At 46.5% G+C, this 18,609-nt stretch overlaps 1 protein-coding gene across 1 annotated transcript; it reads right to left on the reverse strand.

Annotated features, from left to right (window-relative positions):
• Nucleotides 1–6,480: 6,480 nt before the first annotated feature.
• Nucleotides 6,481–8,661, reverse strand: LOC119340752 (ACT domain-containing protein ACR8-like). Its single transcript, XM_037612675.1, has 4 exons — nucleotides 8,328–8,661; nucleotides 8,044–8,226; nucleotides 7,290–7,937; nucleotides 6,481–7,195 (listed from the first exon to the last, which is right to left on the reverse strand). Exons 1-4 carry the CDS (start codon nucleotides 8,424–8,426, stop codon nucleotides 6,824–6,826), a joined length of 1,302 nt encoding a protein of 433 aa, XP_037468572.1. The 5' UTR covers nucleotides 8,427–8,661; the 3' UTR covers nucleotides 6,481–6,823.
• Nucleotides 8,662–18,609: the final 9,948 nt, after the last annotated feature.

Genomic DNA, 18,609 nt, shown 5'->3' on the forward strand with positions numbered 1-18,609 from the left:
TGAGCGAAAATCATCAAGTGAGGAAAACCCAAACCCAAACCTTCAAAACCCCAAAGTGATTGAGCATCACTGAAGAGATTGATCCTGCGTGGATCCGATGCTTGTTACCTTTGAAGACTGTGCTTCTTCCAGACGGTTAGGCGTCAAGATCTAGAGCATCCAAGAGGAATTGTGGATCGCCGAGTGACCAAGTTTGTGAAGGTCCGGAAGTCACCTGAAGACTTACCACGAGTGATTGGGCGAGGTCTGTGTGACCTTACACTACTAGGGAAAAGCCTAGCAGCAGCGCAGGTTTTAGGCCTATCAGTAGCGCGGGCAGGAGCGCTACTAATAAGGCGCTACAGCTAATGCTTAGCAATAGCGCGCCTCAACCCACGCTACTGGTAAATTGACTTAGTAGTAGCGCTCCTTCAGAAAAGCGCTACTGGTAATTAGTAGTAGCGCTTCTCCTCTCCCGCGCTACTACTATTATTTAGTATTTTATTTCTTTTTTATTTCATGTTGTATTCATACACCTTTACACAAGTTTTCATACAACAGGAATTTAGAGATTGTTTTTACATAATAATGAGTTATTACATCATGGGGTGAAAGAACCGCGGATTAGTTTCAAGTGGATGTCCATCCACTTGAAACTAATCCGCGGTTCTTTCACCCAATGATATAATATCATCATCATCATCATCATATCATTAACAACTTATCATCATAATACATCATTGTCATATAACACCTCCTCAAGATCATCGTTTTCATCATTGACATCACATAACACCTCCTCAAGATCATCATTATCAACTCTAACACATTACCACATAATAAACATATTGTACCTGACCTATTACATTCGATTAAGACCTACTACATTTTTAAGGTAAAATAGCAAAAAACAAGATAGCCCCTGACTCTCCATTATGGAGAATGGAGATTAGCCTGTCTCTAATTCTTGCCTTTCGGTGAATGTTACTTCCAAGAACCTCCTTGCGAATGTCCATACATTTCTTCCATTCTTTGATGAACATGTGTTCACGGGTTTTAGAAATCCGATATGCACAGGTGAGCTCCGTAGATTTACCTGGCAGTATGTTCAGAACTGAGAGGCGACCATGCAGAGACATCAGATGAAGCACACAATCCATCGGAAGTTTCTGTTGAAAAACATAATAGTAACTTCATAGTTAGCAATGATGTACTAGTTTTAGAAGTATGCAAAAGATGCACGGATGTCGTAATAGTAAAGGGTATCTCCAGAGAAGTTACCATGGTTCAACACATGCACTAGTGGCATGTATTCACCATAATTTGGAGAAGTTCGATAATAGTTATTGTAATTCTCAAGAAGAGTACAAAATGCGATCAGATGATTTTTCTCCTTATACGTTAATTCGGTGTCATCGGTGTAGTGGGTTTTATCTACCATCTTCCGCACAGTCTTTGAAGAATCAAAATAAGCTGTCAATGGAAATAAGCTATCAACTATTTTGAAATAAACAATATAAATTAGTTAATAACTATGTTTGAGAAACTCACATAGCGGTACAATCGGAAGCGTATCAACAAGGACCCAAATGCCCATATTGTCTTGCTCGATGTCAGGATCACCAAGATCCATGGTGACAATCATACCCTCATAAAAACCATACATTTTGCAAAGTGCTTCCCAATTTTGGCAACCAAAATGGGTTACGCTCTGAGCATTGCACAGATTTACTTCAAAATACATATCATGATGGGTCCTTAGGTGTATTTTCTTTGTTTCAAAATTTTCATGGTCTTCAAAACCCATCCTCTCCAAGACATAGCGTCTTGCATGGCATGGGATAAGCTAGTCGAATAGTAAAATATGAAAATTAGACGTTGAAATAGTTGAAGTCATGCTTAATTATGAAAAAAACACTTGTCATTGTTGCGTACCGTTTCACAATCGAAGGTCTCCTCGAGCTTAATGCTGAAGCACCGATCTTCGTCCAGCCGAACAAACCTGTCGCACATACCTCGATCGTCGTGGCACCAGCTACACTCCCCTGGGAGACTGTCGTCGTCCGAGTACGACATTTCCTACAATCATAACTCAAAGATTAAACTTGTACATATTCTAGCACAAGTCATTCCAGAATTCACGAAAAAATCCGGCATGACCTTTGCTAAAAAAGGACATATCGAGCGCCTGAAATTTGCCGGAACGGAAATTAATCAACACTCCGGCAAAACATAGGCCACTCGGAGATGTAAACTGAACATGAACGGACACTTGGGCAACCACATATCCTATTTGAGCAACAACACAAGATATACAAGGATATTTGGCTGGTCTCACCTCGATGTCGGAGGGGGTCAGTGACTGGGATGACGGCGGGGATGTCGGAGGGGGTCGGTGACGGGGACGACGGTGGTCACCTGAAACCATATAAGTTATCACTAATACATCCCGAATAATTGCTTAAACTAAAAAATAACAACAAATATGACATGTTCAACTAGTTTTATTAATTCAACTAGTTCTTACTAAATATAAACTTACTATAAATAGAAAAAAAAACTAGTTCTTTCTAAAAATAAAGTAGTTCAACTAGTTATATTAATTATCTTACTAAAAATACATTAGTTCTATTAATTCAACTAGTTCAACTAGTTTATTAATTTACTTACTAAACTAGTTCAACTACAACTAAAGTAGTTCAACTACCACTACTACTACTAAAAATCTAGTACTAACTAAGCAACATCTAGTACTAGCTATGAACCCTAAATTAACATCTACTACTACTAAATCTAGTACTAACTAGTGGCAGGGGGTGGGGGCGACGGAGAGGTAGCTAGGGGCGGCGAGGTCGAGGGCAGTGGGAGGAGGGCTGCCGGCGGAGGAGGGAGGAGGGGCGGCTGCAAGCGGAGGGAGGAGTGCGGCGGCGGAGGAGGGAGGGGTGGCCGCAGGCGGAGGGAGGAGGGAGGAGGGACGGAAGGAGGGGAGTACCTCGGCGGCGGACGGACGAAGGCGGCGGCGGCGGCGGTGACGCACGACGACGGTTATCGGTACGTGGGCGAGAGTGAGATCAGTGTGAGTGAGGGCCGGTCGTGTGCGTGGGGATAAGGTAGGGATAGTTGTAGCGCGTTTGCCAAAACGCGCTACAGCTAATCTGAATAGCAGTAGCGCTTTGCATATAAACCGCTACTGCTAAGTGTAACTATACAAAAAATACATCAATGCAAAAATACATTGGCCATCAATGATCTTTTTGTGTACAATCTGAATTGTCAATATGAGTCCCCTCCGGTAGGAACCGGAGAGGACTCATATCGCGGCCACAAATTTTACACATATAGTTCAGTGAAGACCAACTGGTTGTGGTAGTTTCAGAAATAACAAATTTAAGGTGGTAAACACCCTGTTCACGGAGCGAGGTGGGACTAAACTTGTGGGCTGATCTTAGCAGTAGCGGTTTTCCTAGAAGCGTGTTGTTGCTAACTTCTATAGTAGTAGCGTTGTTTTGTACAGAGCGCTACTGCTATAACTAGCGGGGGGCGAGGTCATGGCAATTATAGCAGTAGCGCGGTTTGTGGTGGACGCGCTACTGATATTTTCCTTTCAGCAGCGGGTTTTGGTGAAACACGCTGCTGCTAAATAGCAGTAGCGTGGTATTTTGAGGAGCGATGCTGGTAAGATTCTGTGTATAGGCTTTTCCCTAGTAGTGTTAGCTCAAGGAGAATACGGTGAGGACTGTGTGTCCGGGACTGGGTGTCCTCGAGTTTAAATACTCAGCCGCTCCAACCAGACGTACAACTGAGACAGCAGTTGGAACTGGTCTACCAAATCATTGTCTTCACCAAGCTTACTGGTTCTATTTCCTCAACTCTTTCATTTCCTCATTTCTGTTGTTGTGTGCTTGTTCATATCTGTTTGAAGACTTTGACTGAAGACTTTCTCAATTTCCTCAATTCAATTTCTTCAGTTTGTCAGTCTTCTTTCTGTGTTATCATGTGTTTATGCTTTCTGTACTCTGTGCTTGTCTTCATTCCATTATGATGACCATGCTTGTGTTCTGTTATGTTTACATTTGAGTACTTATTTCGCTGCTAGTAGTTCTTCATTTAGGAATTTCCTCACCAGCAAATTCCTCAGTGAAGAATTCATAAAAATCGCCTATTCACCCCCCCCCCACCTCTAGTCGATATAACGCACTTTCACACCAGCAAAACAAAACTCATCTGCTTCAGGAAACCAATCTTGAATTTTTTTATGCTCTACCTCATTGTGGCATCCGCTAGTTGGACCAGGATGCTTCACATGTTTCACATCAGTGGTTAATTCCAATGCTCTGTCCTCTTCAGAGGCACACTCTATTTCCATTTGAACAGTTTTAGCACTCCCAACTGAACAAACTGAATCATTAGAACAAAATTCATACACTTCAGTGTCTCCTTCAAAGTGGTTCAAATCTGCCTCTCTTTGAATCCTGTTCCTCTCAAACTGAGCTTTTCTATCATTTATCTAATTCTGAAGCTCAGATTGCTCCACTACCTTTTTTCACATTGCAGCTCTCTTGAGTGTTCATGTAATTCTCATTAGCCTGTGTACTACTTGCAGGTTGAACATCTTTCACAACGTTTATGTTCACAACGTTGACATGATGATAAACCTTCAACATTTCCTGAACACTAGCTTCATTACCTAAATACTTTACTCTTTCGGATTCAATTTCCTCCTCCTTCACATAATACATGTAATTATTGTCCCCATACCCTTCACTAGCAATGAGTGATTGTAGAGCAAGAAAAGAAATATCTATCTCATATATACCCCTTTTCACAGGGTTTCTTCCATTGAAATGAAACCATATGTCCCGCTTCTGGTTAGCCAAACTGCATAAATAAGTGCTCATGAAATGAATTGTCCCCATACCCTTCACTAGCAACTAAGTGCAATACAGTTTACTACACACGTTCAACAAACAGAAACAAACACATCTTACTAATTTCCAGATTCAAGCAGCTAACCAAAGGCCTTTCAGGCAAAGGAAAACATGTTCAGTTAAGCAGACGATATTTCCATACCTGCAACCCATAGAACACCCAGGCGTCGGCGATGACTGGACGAGCGGTGCTTCCGGCTGCTGCAAGCCTGCCTGCGCCGCGTAACTAGTGCTCCCCAACCAGTTATCGACTTCAGAGAAAGAGCCTACACCGTCCAAACTTGTACCGCTGCCGCCGCCGCCCCCGTCTAGAATCACCGACGCCATGGCAGCCGCCACCTAGGTCAGAGAGAGGGAGAGCTAAGCGATGAGGGAGAGATGAACTGCGAGAGGGGAATGGCTGCCTCAGATCTTGACTGACCCGACCGCAAACGCGGCATTAACAGCCGTTAACGCGCGGCCGTCCACGGTTGGCCACGGTGGCATCTGATTCGTGGGCCCAACCGGTCAGTTCGGTGCTTAGAGTGGGCGCAGCGGGCGGTTATCCGACATGGTAGTTTTTGCCACAGGTTAGTAAATAAGTGATAGTTTTTGGCACAAATCTGTAAAGTGGTAGTTTCTGGGCACGTTTCCATGAAATGTGGTAGTTTTTGATTAAATACTCCAGGAATCAGGTGGTATTTGTTTAGTTTATATCCAAACTAACCACAAACTTGTCATTCCGACGTGGCATCATCAACATCTTCCCATCTAGGTTAGTTGACACTTGATTGGAGTTGTTAAGCGGTGGTGGTTTGGCAAAGATGTCACGCTGATTTAAATCATGAACTGGAACTAGACTAACCTGAATGATTGCATGAGACATGCATGCCGGTCTCTGGGAACGGCCCAAGAGTAGCTTTTTGCAGTGTCAACATTTGACTAATGGAATCTATCTATGCAACAACGCAGCTCCAATGCTAAACTCAGTTGGTCCTGTAGTCAGGAGCAACCAAATTCGTTTACTTGCCCATGCTCTTCGGAAGGAGGTTTCAGGAAAACTGTTAGGCATCTTGTAATATTATAATCTGCTGATAAATTCTTACTGCTTGTTTCTTGTATTTTCCCCATTATGTGCTCTGTCAAGCCCCATGGCTCTCGTTATATCGTAGGAGTGTAATGCACTCCTCATTGATCACTCTAATATGGCTAGTAGTAGTTGGGACATATATCTTGTTATGGCAATTTTGTGCATGTGTAGCTCTGCATCACTGTAATTGCAACCTCCTACAAACGGAGTGCCATGAAAGGAAAAGGGGACAATGCAGGATACAGCTGCAATTACTGTCCCCGGACCCAAAGCAAGCACCTTGTTTCTCCTGCAAGCAACACAAAATGATTAAACCAGCACAGCAACTCCACCATAATTGAAGAAAAAGTGACACACTAGACACATTTGGTCTGAATCCTAGGTTAGGGAGGGACCGTGAGATGCAGGATTGCAGGTGCAGCACATCATCAACAAAGCAGAAAAGCAGTTACTAATCACACAGGGGCAGACAGACACAGCAGAAGGCAGACAAACAGGGAGAAGAGAAGCAAAGCCAACCGTCCCCAAAGAATTTCTTAGCTAAAGATGGAGGCAACAACAGCGAGGTACAGAGAACAAATCATCATGAATGGCACCCACTACACACCGGCACTAGTACTACTGCTAAATAGCAACATCTAATCGTAAACGGATCCACTTATGTACATGTCTGCACTTGGTCTACTGCTAAGGTTCCATCATCCTGCTTCTTCCTGATCCCGACCCTGATCTTGCTTTCCTGGATCTTCCTCAGCCACTGTACAAGAGATGATTGTGGAATGGACGTTGAACCAAGCAGGGTGCCCAAACGAGCAGAGCCTGGCTCGATCGTTGTCAGGTTTCTGCCTCATGAGCAAGATTTGATCAGGCCCAGGCTGTAGAGATTCCTCTTCACAAGGTTGCCGAGGTAGAACAGCCCAATGCCGGCGCCGTTGCGGTCGTCCCGGTCATCCTGACCGCGGGCCTTCTGGTAGAGCTGCGGCCGGTGCTCCTCGACGACAAGGCAGTCCACGCCAACCTTCTCCCTCACGGCTTCAATGGCGTTCTGCTGGACGGCCTGGCCGGCGGTGGTGCCGGTGACATAGAACACGTTGGTGGCCATGTCGCCCTTGGTTGAAACCTCTGCCTGCGCCACGAGCAGTCCGTTTTCCCGGAACGTCCGGGTGACGTCTGACAGCAGTCCCGGGCGGTCTGGCGTGCACAGCTCCAGCCTCACTCCCTGGAAATTCAGAAATCAAGACACATTAGAATCCATGAATGAGAAAGATTTAGGAAGTTGAGTACAGTATGTACAAAATTGGCGTGGAAAGTACCTCAAATGATCTCCGTTCTATGGCGTCTTGCAGGCATTGGCTCACTCGCTGCATCTCGGCCTCGGAGCGGATGGGGCTCCCGTCGGTGTGACGGATGTAGAACTCCTGCCTCGCTTGGCCCGCGTTGGTGTCGATGGTGCCGTGGAAGACGAGGTAGTCCATGTCGGTGAGCGTGCACACGACGTCGTAGAGCAGCTTTGGGCGGTCCGGGCACTGGACGGTGACCACCGAGTACCCGCGCTCGGCCCAGCTCTCCACAGACACCCAGGGAGTTGGGAACGCGCGCTCCTGGTCGCGGCTGGCGTACATGAGCTGATGGAGGCGCCGGTCGGCGTGCGCGATGGAGCCGGCGGAGACGGCAGCCACGGCGCCGCCGCTGGCCTCCGAGTCTCCGCGAAGGAGCGGGGCAAGGCGGGCCTCGATACGCTCCACACTGGCGGCGCACACATCCTCGTGCCGCAGGTACACGAGGCAGGCGAGGCGGCCGCGGTGCGACCACGCCCTGGCATCCACGACGCTGCAGCTCATGTCGGCCAGCACGGCGAACACCTCGGAGATGAGCCCCGTGCGGTCGGCGCCCGTCAGCTCCAGCACCGTTAGCCCATCGAGCGCCGCCGGCTTGGACGGTCCGTTCCAGGTCCCGATAGACTGCAGCCAAATCAAGAAATCGAATAAGAAATGCTGCCCCTTTCCCTCTCCGGCGAGGCCGTGCGCTGTGCCAAGAAAGCTAGAAAGAGAAGAAAGTGCCCCCTACCTGCTGGATGTAGGTGATGACGCTGTCGTCGGTGAGCTTCCGGCCGAGGCGGTCGGTGACATGGAAGACATCCATGAACCACCTGCCGTCGGAGGAGATGTAGGCCTTGTTGATAGACAGGTCGAGGTCCGCGAGAACCTGGACCGCCTCGAGCAGGACGCCTCTCTTCCTCGCGCTGTCGACCTGCAACAACCACCACAGAAAAATGAGCACACCATCCAAGCAACCAACCAAGAACGCGCCGGAGACCGGCCAAAGGAGGAGCTCGACGGTCGGACACACACCTGGATGAGCGTGGCCGTGGGGCAGACGGCATTGTCGATGACCACCTTGGGGGTGTCCATCCTGATGACCAGCTTCTCGTACTCGTTGAGCCACTCCATCTCTGCTGCAGCCTGCCTCAGGGACTTCCCACACCGCAGCGCTTCTTCTCCTTCTTCGCCGGGGACTTCCGCTCTCAAAGCAAAGTGCTCCGCGGAACCAAAGGCCGGTCCGTATGTATGTATATAAGCGAGGGGGGCGAGGTCGGGGACGAAGGGCGCGAGGGGCCGAGGAGCTTGGGAGGGATCGCCCGCGGTTTGGAGGCTTCTTCTTCTTCCCCTTGGCTGTTGTCGCTGGTTCGAATTGGAATGCGGGGAACTGGAATTTGGGGGCGATGTTTATGTAACGGGACGACGAGGAGGTGGAGGCGGTGGGCCCGGGGCCACATGGATGGATGCAGGAGCGGCTCATGGGAGCCAGGCGGGTCGCCACGTGGAGCCGTTCCTTCGCTTGCTTGCTTGCAAATTCCCTTTGAGTCCCGCTTATAACCAAACGGCAGTTTTTAAAACTTGGTGTTCTGCTTACTCTCCTAGAAGTACTGTAAGGCTGGTCATAGTGGGGAGTAACATATACCAGTATCATGCATATGATACTAGTGTATGATACTACCTCTATAGTGCATAGTAACATAAAGTAGTATTATAAATGATCATATTTATTGTCATGCATGACACAAAGTAGCATATCATTTAACATGATATGGTATCTATCTATGTTACTCCCTCCGTCTAGGTGTGTAAGTCATCTTACGTTGCGCACCGTGACCAAGGTGGAGGGGAAAACGAGAGAACTTAATGTGTTTTTGCTAATTAATAACAATGCATGCAACGAACTGACCAATGCATGTCGTGTTTGGTAGTCTCAAATCATTTAAAGCATGCATGACCCACATCTCTTATTGGTGATATGTCACGAAATAAGAAACGAGATGAGAGTTAATGTACCGCGCCTAAGTGTTTTGAGATTATTTGGTTTTCGTAAGATGACTTACACACCTAGACGGAGGGAGTACTCTAACCCTCTCTCTCTTCTTTAATTATGTGCCACATAAGCATGTTTGTTAGTCCCAAGTGCATGTTACAGGTTATGTTACCCTCACTATGGCCAGCCTAATAAAAATATGAACAGCCTCGACCACAATTATATTTGCGTGTGACATTTTAACAGTTTGTTAAGTGAATGGAGTAAAAATATCACAAGATGCGTCACGATCCTGTAACTAAAATTCGACCATCGGTCACATTCTTGTTCCTGGAGAACTACAACTACTGGCGAATTTTTCCTTGTGGCTCGAAGACGTCAAGAGGGTGATATACCGAGGCTGCTCAACATAGAGCCATCGTTTCAGTTTAATACTTACTCCACAATGCACACAGGCATCTCTTCTTTGACAACTCAAAAGAAAAAAAAATCTTTTATTTGGAGAAACAGGTTAACGAGGCGAGCGGCGAAAAAAAACCGAAACAGAAGAGTGGAATTTCTCTGTACGGCAGAGGAGCTGGTGGATGGGCCCAGCCCAGAGGGGAGCCGTCCCTGTGTCTGGGTGGCGGGCCCGGTTCGGCTGCCGCGCGCTTTTGTGTCGTCGTTACGGACGCTGTCATCTCGCTGTTGCCACTTGTATCACCAACCAAACCCGCCTCGTCCCGCCCAAACTTAAATGACCCAACTGCCCCTGTCTCCAACGCAGAAAACAGGCAGCAGGACGGAGGGGCTCGCTTGTCATTTCGCGCGCGCAGCCGCAGCCGGCGGACACTGGGGGTGTCGCGTTGCTGTCCGGTCCTTGCCGCCCAAGGCCGCACGCCACGAAACATGGATCCGTATCCTTTGGTGCCTCCGATCGCTTTTTTCCTTGGACTTTACCACTGCCCATTCGCCCATTTCTTTTTTTTTTACTGGTAACTAATCGGACGTGAAAATTCAGCGGACGTTGTATGTTTTGCCTGCACCCTGTGGCGTGCTGCTACTTAGGGTAATGTCCACTAGGAAACGTAGTGTCTTGTTTTCCTTGGAACAAAGGTGTTTTGTTTCGTCGATCTTGTTGCGGTGCAAGGGACGGTGACACGGACAAAGCGGGGCGGGCGTGGGTCCGTCCAATTTTGGAGCTCTGGACTGACCGGCTCCACTTAAAATACGTACATGCGCGGCCTACCACGCACACAAAAACAATACTAGTATATGAGTGTTTGGAATCGGATATGTCGTGCATATTCTCGACGACCCTGCTGGCTTAAGCAGCCATGTCACGGCCTCGCGGCACCAATCTTGAGCTCATCCTAAGCGGCCATCAGATGATGCAGATCGACATGCGCGCACGTACAGGCACGAATGTATGTACGTATATGTACCGTACGGTGCAAGTGGGAGTAGTGCTAGTACTTCATACGAGTAATTAATGGATCCAGGGCGTCGCGCATACATGCGCCGTGATGGCCATTAATGGCACGCGCGCGAGAGATCGAAGATCACCGAGCGTGAGTTGAGATGAATGTCCATCGGGTATCATCATGTGATTGCGGAGGAAAACGGCGACGCGCATTAATGGCTACGGCCAGTGGCAACTCCCGGATTAATTCGACCGTTCGCGCGCAACCAGCGTACTACTACTACTATACTACTACTCCTACGTCGTGGGGCTGTATTTGCAGTCGCAAGTACAGATCCATGGGCCACCACGACGCGGCCATCACGCCGCCACGGCAATGCCATGCCACAATCACCATCATACAGCCGTACCAGATCACATGAAAACATGGTTAACGTAACAGAGACGCATGAACGGTGATGATCAGATGGCGCTGCCCGTTACGATTAACTAACCACGCACGAACCCAGCATGAAGTCATGAACCTGGCCGCTGGCGGACCGCAGGGGTGATTGGTTATCGAAAAACAAATCAATGCTGCACGAGCTAAGCCCTAGCTGGAGGGAGATACGGTTTGATTTGTCACCAGTTCGTGCGTACAGCGGCCGACAGGACTCGCACGGCTGGCGGCGCGAATCCGGGGACGACCTCTCCTCCAGTTCCACTCCCACGCACGTACGACGACGACGACGTGCGCCGCACCCACGCACACACGCCACCGCGCGTCGCGGCGGGCAGACTACTCACTGGTCATTGGCAAGGCGTCGCCAGTCACTATGGCAAGGTGTCGCCGACGACGTGCGGGGTGGTGCACCGGCTCCGGCCTCTGCCCCAACCAAACTGATGCCCTCGCCTCGGAGTGGCAAGTCAAACCTGAGCTTTACTGCCTTTGAAGGGACACCGACTCTAACAACTATAATTTGTTAGAATTAATGGGCTAGGCCCATAGCAATTTCTGAAATCTCAAAGCCCATGTGTAAAATGGCAAGTGGTGGTGGTAAGTTTAGTCCCACCTTGGAAGTTGAAGAAGAGTTGGACCTCTTTATATAGTGGATTCTCTCCACCACTCTAAGTGGTGTGTGAGAAGAGAAAGGGAAAACCACACGCGCGTGCTCGCTTGCCTCGCCTCGCCGGGGCGGGGCGTACATGCGCGTAAATGGTCCGTCGAAATCCGGTCCGTCTCCTTGCAGGAGCGCAGCTTCCTTTTGCCGTTTTATTTTTTATGTCTTGGCAGACAAGTTTTGATTTCTTGTCCGGTAAGTATACGAATTAGAAATCAAGTCGGTTTGGGATTGTGGTCGCGACACAATACCGCCTCTGGTCCTAATATATATACAGCTACCGGCTACGGCCAGAGAGACACCGAAAAACATCTAGGGTTTTGCCTCATCTCACAACTTGCGCCGCCATCGTAGTCTACTCCATCCCAAACGCCGGCGTGCATCGGCGCGTGGGAGAGCAGGTCTCCGGAACCGTTCGTCTTTGCGATCCTGCACCGGGAGAGGACGAATTAGGTTTTTGGGAAGCGCTGTGCGCGACTGCTCAAATTCGTCATCACGGGTCGTCTTCCGTCCAAGTCGGGCGGTGCTACTCATCGTCGTATTCATCGCCGTCAGCAGCAGATCGTCGCCAACATCGTCATCAACACTGTCGCACCCATAATAGCTAACGATCAGTACGTCCAACATCCTTTGTTCATGTCTGTTTCTACAGCTATTGTTACGTGCTTGCTGCTGTTATGCATGTCTTGTTGTTCTTCTAGTTTGCTAGATTATTGCATGCTAGTATCTCTTCTAGTCATGAATTATTTACTGGAATTAATCATGAACTTGCCTAATATTCCAACAATCCAAAAACCTAATTGTAGGCAATTTCCTGAGTTAACTATGGCTGGATTCGCTGATGCACTGAGGCCGGATAAGTTTACCGGTGTGCACTTTAAGAGGTGGCAGGTGAAGACCACGCTCTGGCTTACTGCTCTGAAAGTTTTCCACGCTAGTGTTGGTGCTCCAAAGGGAATGACCGACGAAGATCGAAGAAAATTCCAGGAAGCCAATACTATGTTTGTGGGATGCATTCTGAGTGTTCTTGCTGATCGTCTGTGTGATGTGTACATGCACATAAACGACGGAAAAATTCTATGTGATGCACTGAATGCAAAATTCGGTGCAACAGATGCAGGCAGTGAACTGTACATCATGGAGAGTTTTCATGACTACAAGATGGTGAATAACCGTTCTGTGGTTGAACAAGCTCATGAGATACAGTGCATTGTGAAGGAACTTGAACTCCTTAAATGTGTTCTACCCGACAAATTCGTGGCTGGGTGCATGATTGCAAAGTTGCCTCCTTCATGGAGGAATTTCGCCACAACTCTGAAGCATAAGAGACAGGAGATATCAGTTGAAAATCTGATTGCATCTCTTGATGTTGAAGAAAAAGCTCGGGCTAAAGATACCACTGAAAAAGGAGGTGAGGTTCAGCCTACTGCTAACATGGTGCAGAGGTACCCACAGAACAAGAACAAAGGGAAGAACAAACCTGTTGTCAACAAGCCTACCAAGACTACTACCTTCAAGAAGAAGAAGTTCAACAAGGCTGAGCTAGAGTGCTACGCCTGTGGGAAGCTTGGACACTTTTCTAAGGAATGCCCTGAACGTGCAGACCGCAGAGGGAAAACAAGCTCCAAGACTGTCAACATGGTGACCGCTAGCAATACTGATGGGTATGGTAATTTACCTATTGTGCTTTCAGTATTTCAATCATCTTCGTGGTGGATTGATTCGGGTGCTAACGTTCATGTGTGTGCTGACATCTCCCTGTTTACTTCTTATCAGGTCGCAAGGGATTCTTCCGTCCTAATGGGGAATGGGTCACATGCTTCTGTTCGTGGCATTGGCACGGTGGATCTGAAGTTTACTTCGGAAAAGATCGTGCAACTAAGGAACGTGCAGCATGTCCCTACTATGAACAAGAATCTAGTTGGCGGCTCCCTTCTATGTCGAGATGGATTTAAGGTAGTTTTAGAGTCCAATAAAGTAATCGTGTCAAGATTTGGACAATTTATAGGAAAAGGCTATGAGTGCGGAGGCTTGTTCCGCTTTTCTCTTTCAGATTTTTGCAATAAGTCAATAAACCAAATTTGTGCTAGTGTTAATGATGATGCAAGTATTTGGCACTCTCGTTTATGTCATATTAATTTTGGTTTAATGTCTCGGCTATCCAGCATGAGTTTAATTCCAAACTTCACAGTTGCCAAAGGTTCTAAGTGCCATAGTTGTGTGCAATCTAAGCAACCTCGAAAGCCTCATAAGGCTGCCGAGGAGAGAAACTTGGCGCCTCTAGAACTCATACATTCTGCTCTTTGTGAGATGAATGGTGTGTTGACAAAAGGTGGAAAGAGATATTTCATGACTTTGATTGATGATGCGACTAGATTTTTCTATGTTTATTTGTTGCAAACTAAAGATGAAGCATTAGACTACTTTAAAATCTATAAAGCTGAAGTTGAAAATCAACTAGAGAGAAAGATCAAGCGTCTTAGGTCCGATCGTGGTGGAGAGTATTTTCCAAAAGTTTTTGATGAATTTTGTGAGGAACATGGTATTATTCATGAGAGGACGCCTCCCTATTCACCTCAATCAAATGGAGTGGCCGAGAGGAAAAACCGCACATTGACTGACTTGGTGAATGCCATGTTAGACACTTCTGGTTTATCTAAGGCATGGTGGGGGGAGGCTCTATTGACTTCATGTCATGTCCTGAATAGAGTTCCCAACAATAATAAAGAGAAAACCCCTTATGAGGAGTGGGTTGGGAGAAAACCATCACTTTCTTATTTGCGCACTTGGGGATGTTTGGCAAAGGTCAATATTCCTATTCCTAAGAAACGCAAACTTGGACCAAAGACAGTGGATTGTGTCTTTCTAGGGTATGCTCAACGGAGCATTGCTTATAGGTTTTTAGTGGTAAAATCTGAAGTACCTGATATGCATGTTGATACTATAATGGAATCTTGTGATGCAACATTTTTTGAGAACATATTTCCTATGAAAGATATGCATAGCATTGCTAGATTTTCTTCTGAGATAATTCCTGAATCTAGTACAACTGATGAATATTTCGAGCAATCACATGAGGAAGTCCTTGAGAAGGATAACAATGAAGTTCCTAGAAGGAACAAGAGACAAAGGATTGCAAAATCCTTTGGTGATGATTTCATTGTATACCTTGTGGACGACACACCCAAGACGATTGCAGAAGCATATGCATCTCCGGATGTAGATGATTGGAAAGAAGCTGTTCATAATGAGATGGACTCAATTCTTTCTAATGGAACTTGGGAACTAACTGATAGACCATATGGTTGTAAACCTGTGGGCTGTAAGTGGGTGTTCAAAAAGAAGCTAAAGCCTGATGGTACTATTGATAAGTACAAGGCGCGGCTAGTGGCCAAGGGCTACACTCAGAAAGAAGGCGAAGATTACTTTGACACCTATTCACCCGTTGCTAGAATGACCATCATTCGAGTGTTACTTTCCTTGGCTGCCTCTTATGGTCTTATCATTCATCAAATGGATGTAAAGACAGCTTTTCTCAATGGAGAGTTGGAAGAGGAGATCTATATGGATCAGCCTGACGGGTTTGTGGTAAAGGGTGAAGAGAGAAAGGTGTGCAAGTTGTTAAAATCTTTGTATGGTCTGAAACAGGCACCTAAGCAATGGCATGAGAAGTTTGAAAGAACTTTGACTTCTGCAGGATTTGTCATTAACGAGGCTGATAGGTGTGTTTACTATCGCCATGGTGGAGGCAATAGTGTCATATTATGTTTGTATGTGGACGACATACTGATCTTTGGTACAAACATTAATGCAATTAATGAGGTCAAGTCTTTTCTATCAAAAAGTTTTGACATGAAAGATCTGGGAGAAGCCGATGTAATTCTAAACATCAAACTTATTAAGGATGAGAGTGGGATTACATTAACGCAATCTCACTATGTTGAGAAGGTCTTGAACCGATTCGGTTTTATGGATAGCAAGCCTTCTCCAACACCTTATGATCCCAGCGTGACACTCAGAAAGAACAAGAAAGAAACGAGAGATCAATTAAGATACTCTCAAATTGTCGGTTCACTCATGTACTTAGCTAGCGCTACAAGACCAGATATCTCTTTTGCTGTGAGCAAACTGAGTAGGTTCATGTCCAACCCGGGTGATGATCATTGGCATGCACTAGAAAGGGTCTTGCGCTATCTGAGAGGTACTATGAGTTACGGAATTACTTATTCAGGGCATCCTGCTGTGCTAGAAGGATATAGTGATTCAAATTGGATCTCCGATGTTGATGTACTTTACGCAACAAGTGGGTATGTATTTACTCATGGTGGTGGCGCAGTGTCATGGAGGTCTTGCAAGCAAACCATATTGACGAGGTCAACTATGGAAGCAGAATTAACTGCTTTGGACACAGCTACTGTTGAGGCAGAATGGCTGCGTGAGCTCTTGATGGACTTGCCGGTTGTTGAAAAACCTGTACCGGCTATTCTTATGAATTGTGATAACCAAACGGTTATCGCTAAAGTGAACAATTCTAAAGATAATGCAAAGTCATCAAGACATGTGAAAAGACGTTTGAAGTCTGTCAGGAAGTTGAGAAACTCCGGAGTAATAACTGTTACGTATATACAAACAGACAAAAACCTGGCAGATCCCTTTACAAAGGGACTATCACGAAATGTGATAGATATTGCATCGAGGGAGATGGGTATGAGACCCATAGATGTTACACCATAGTAATAACCCAACCTTTATGATCGGAGATCCCGTGAATTAGGATCTGGGAAGAACAAGCTATTGGTTAACTGAGGAGAGTAATAACTTATGATCGTCTCCAAGTGAAGATGCAAAACTCTCAGAGCTGTAAGGCTCAGATCTGTAAGGCAGGTCGGCAACATGCCTTAATGTGATTCTATTGGCTATAATTAGCAAAGATGCTGTCCTACAGAGCAGTCTTGAAAGAACACACTTATATGAGTTCTGACTGTAAACGTCGCAGTCTATGAGATTTGGGTGATCTCTAGTAAACTCATGAAGAGACCAGGGAGTATGACGTATAAGCTCCAAACCGCGGGGTAGCCTACTGGCGGTCAGGTACTGGTTAAGACTTTGCGTGAAACCTGTTCACACAAAACTAGCAATTCAAGGCATAGTCCATTGTCAAGTTGTGAATGGATGTAGCTTAAAGTTCTAGGCAGAAGTTTAACTTAACAGTCTCTGCTGAAACACTGGTATATTAAACAAGTGGTGAGAGAAGGCAAATCTCTAAATGGGTATTTGAGATCTGGTGGGGGATTGTTAGAATTAATGGGCTAGGCCCATAGCAATTTCTGAAATCTCAAAGCCCATGTGTAAAATGGCAAGTGATGATGCTAAGTTTAGTCCCACCTTGGAAGTTGAAGAAGAGTTGGACCTCTTTATATAGTGGGTTCTCTCCACCACTCTAAGTGGTGTGTGAGAAGAGAAAGAGAAAACCACACGCGCTCGCTCGCCTGGCCTGGCCTGGCCTGGCCTGGCCTGGCTGGGCCGGGCCGGGGCGGGGCGGGGCCGCGCGTACATGCGACATGCGCGTGAATGGTCCGCCAAAATCCGGTCCGTCTCCTTGCAGGAGCGCAGCTTCCTTTTGCCGTTTTATTTTTTATGTCTTGGCAGACAAGTTTTGATTTCTTGTCCGGTAAGTATACGAATTAGAAACCAAGTCGGTTTGGGATTGTGGTCGCGACACAATACCGCCTCTGGTCCTAATATATATACAGCTACCGGCTACGGCCAGAGAGACACCGAAAAACATCTAGGGTTTTGCCTCATCTCACAACTTGCGCCGCCATCGTAGTCTACTCCATCCCAAACGCCGGCGTGCATCGGCGCGTGGGAGAGCAGGTCTCCGGAACCGTTCGTCTTTGCGATCCTGCACCGGGAGAGGACGAATTAGGTTTTTGGGAAGCGCTGTGCGCGACTGCTCAAATTCGTCATCACGGGTCGTCTTCCGTCCAAGTCGGGCGGTGCTACTCATCGTCGTATTCATCGCCGTCAGCAGCAGATCGTCGCCAACATCGTCATCAACACTGTCGCACCCATAATAGCTAATGATCAGTACGTCCAACATCCTTTGTTCATGTCTGTTTCTACAGCTATTGTTACGTGCTTGCTGCTGTTATGCATGTCTTGTTGTTCTTCTAGTTTGCTAGATTATTGCATGCTAGTATCTCTTCTAGTCATGAATTATTTACTGGAATTAATCATGAACTTGCCTAATATTCCAACATAATTAAATCTTTTTTTTCGAGCTTGCACCAATTCACGGCTAGGTTTTGTAATTCAAAAACAAATCTGCTGTTAGAGTTGTGCAAGAAAGCATTTATGCGGCTGACCTTGCGTTTAATTAGTATTTGACGTTCACGGTCAGACACTTCTTTACATATTTATCCATTTCGTCTTTCCTGTCTGATCTCTTCCGGCAATGTGATTTGGTATTATAGTGTTATTATTATTTCCAGTCAGAGCGCTTGGAATAGAAAGGTAAACCAGCACAAATGCATTATAGTGGTTGATTTTTGTGTCATTGATGCGTCCGCCTGCTTTTCTCCAATAAAGATAAATATTGGTATATAAAGATATCAATTACACATGGTCTCTGCAACAATACGATCTTGACGAGTGGCCAAGACATCAAGAATGCACAAATTTAAATTGTTTTAAAAAGAGAGAGAAACAATAACCACTTGTGACAATCCATACGCAACAAGAATCACTTATGGAGGGACGACACCAGCCGTCGCACACGCAACACAAACCTTGGATTTTGTGACGAGAGAGAGAGAGAGA

The sequence above is a fragment of the Triticum dicoccoides genome, chromosome 7B (genome assembly GCF_002162155.2).
Source record: "Triticum dicoccoides isolate Atlit2015 ecotype Zavitan chromosome 7B, WEW_v2.0, whole genome shotgun sequence".
Lineage (NCBI taxonomy): Eukaryota > Viridiplantae > Streptophyta > Magnoliopsida > Poales > Poaceae > Triticum > Triticum dicoccoides.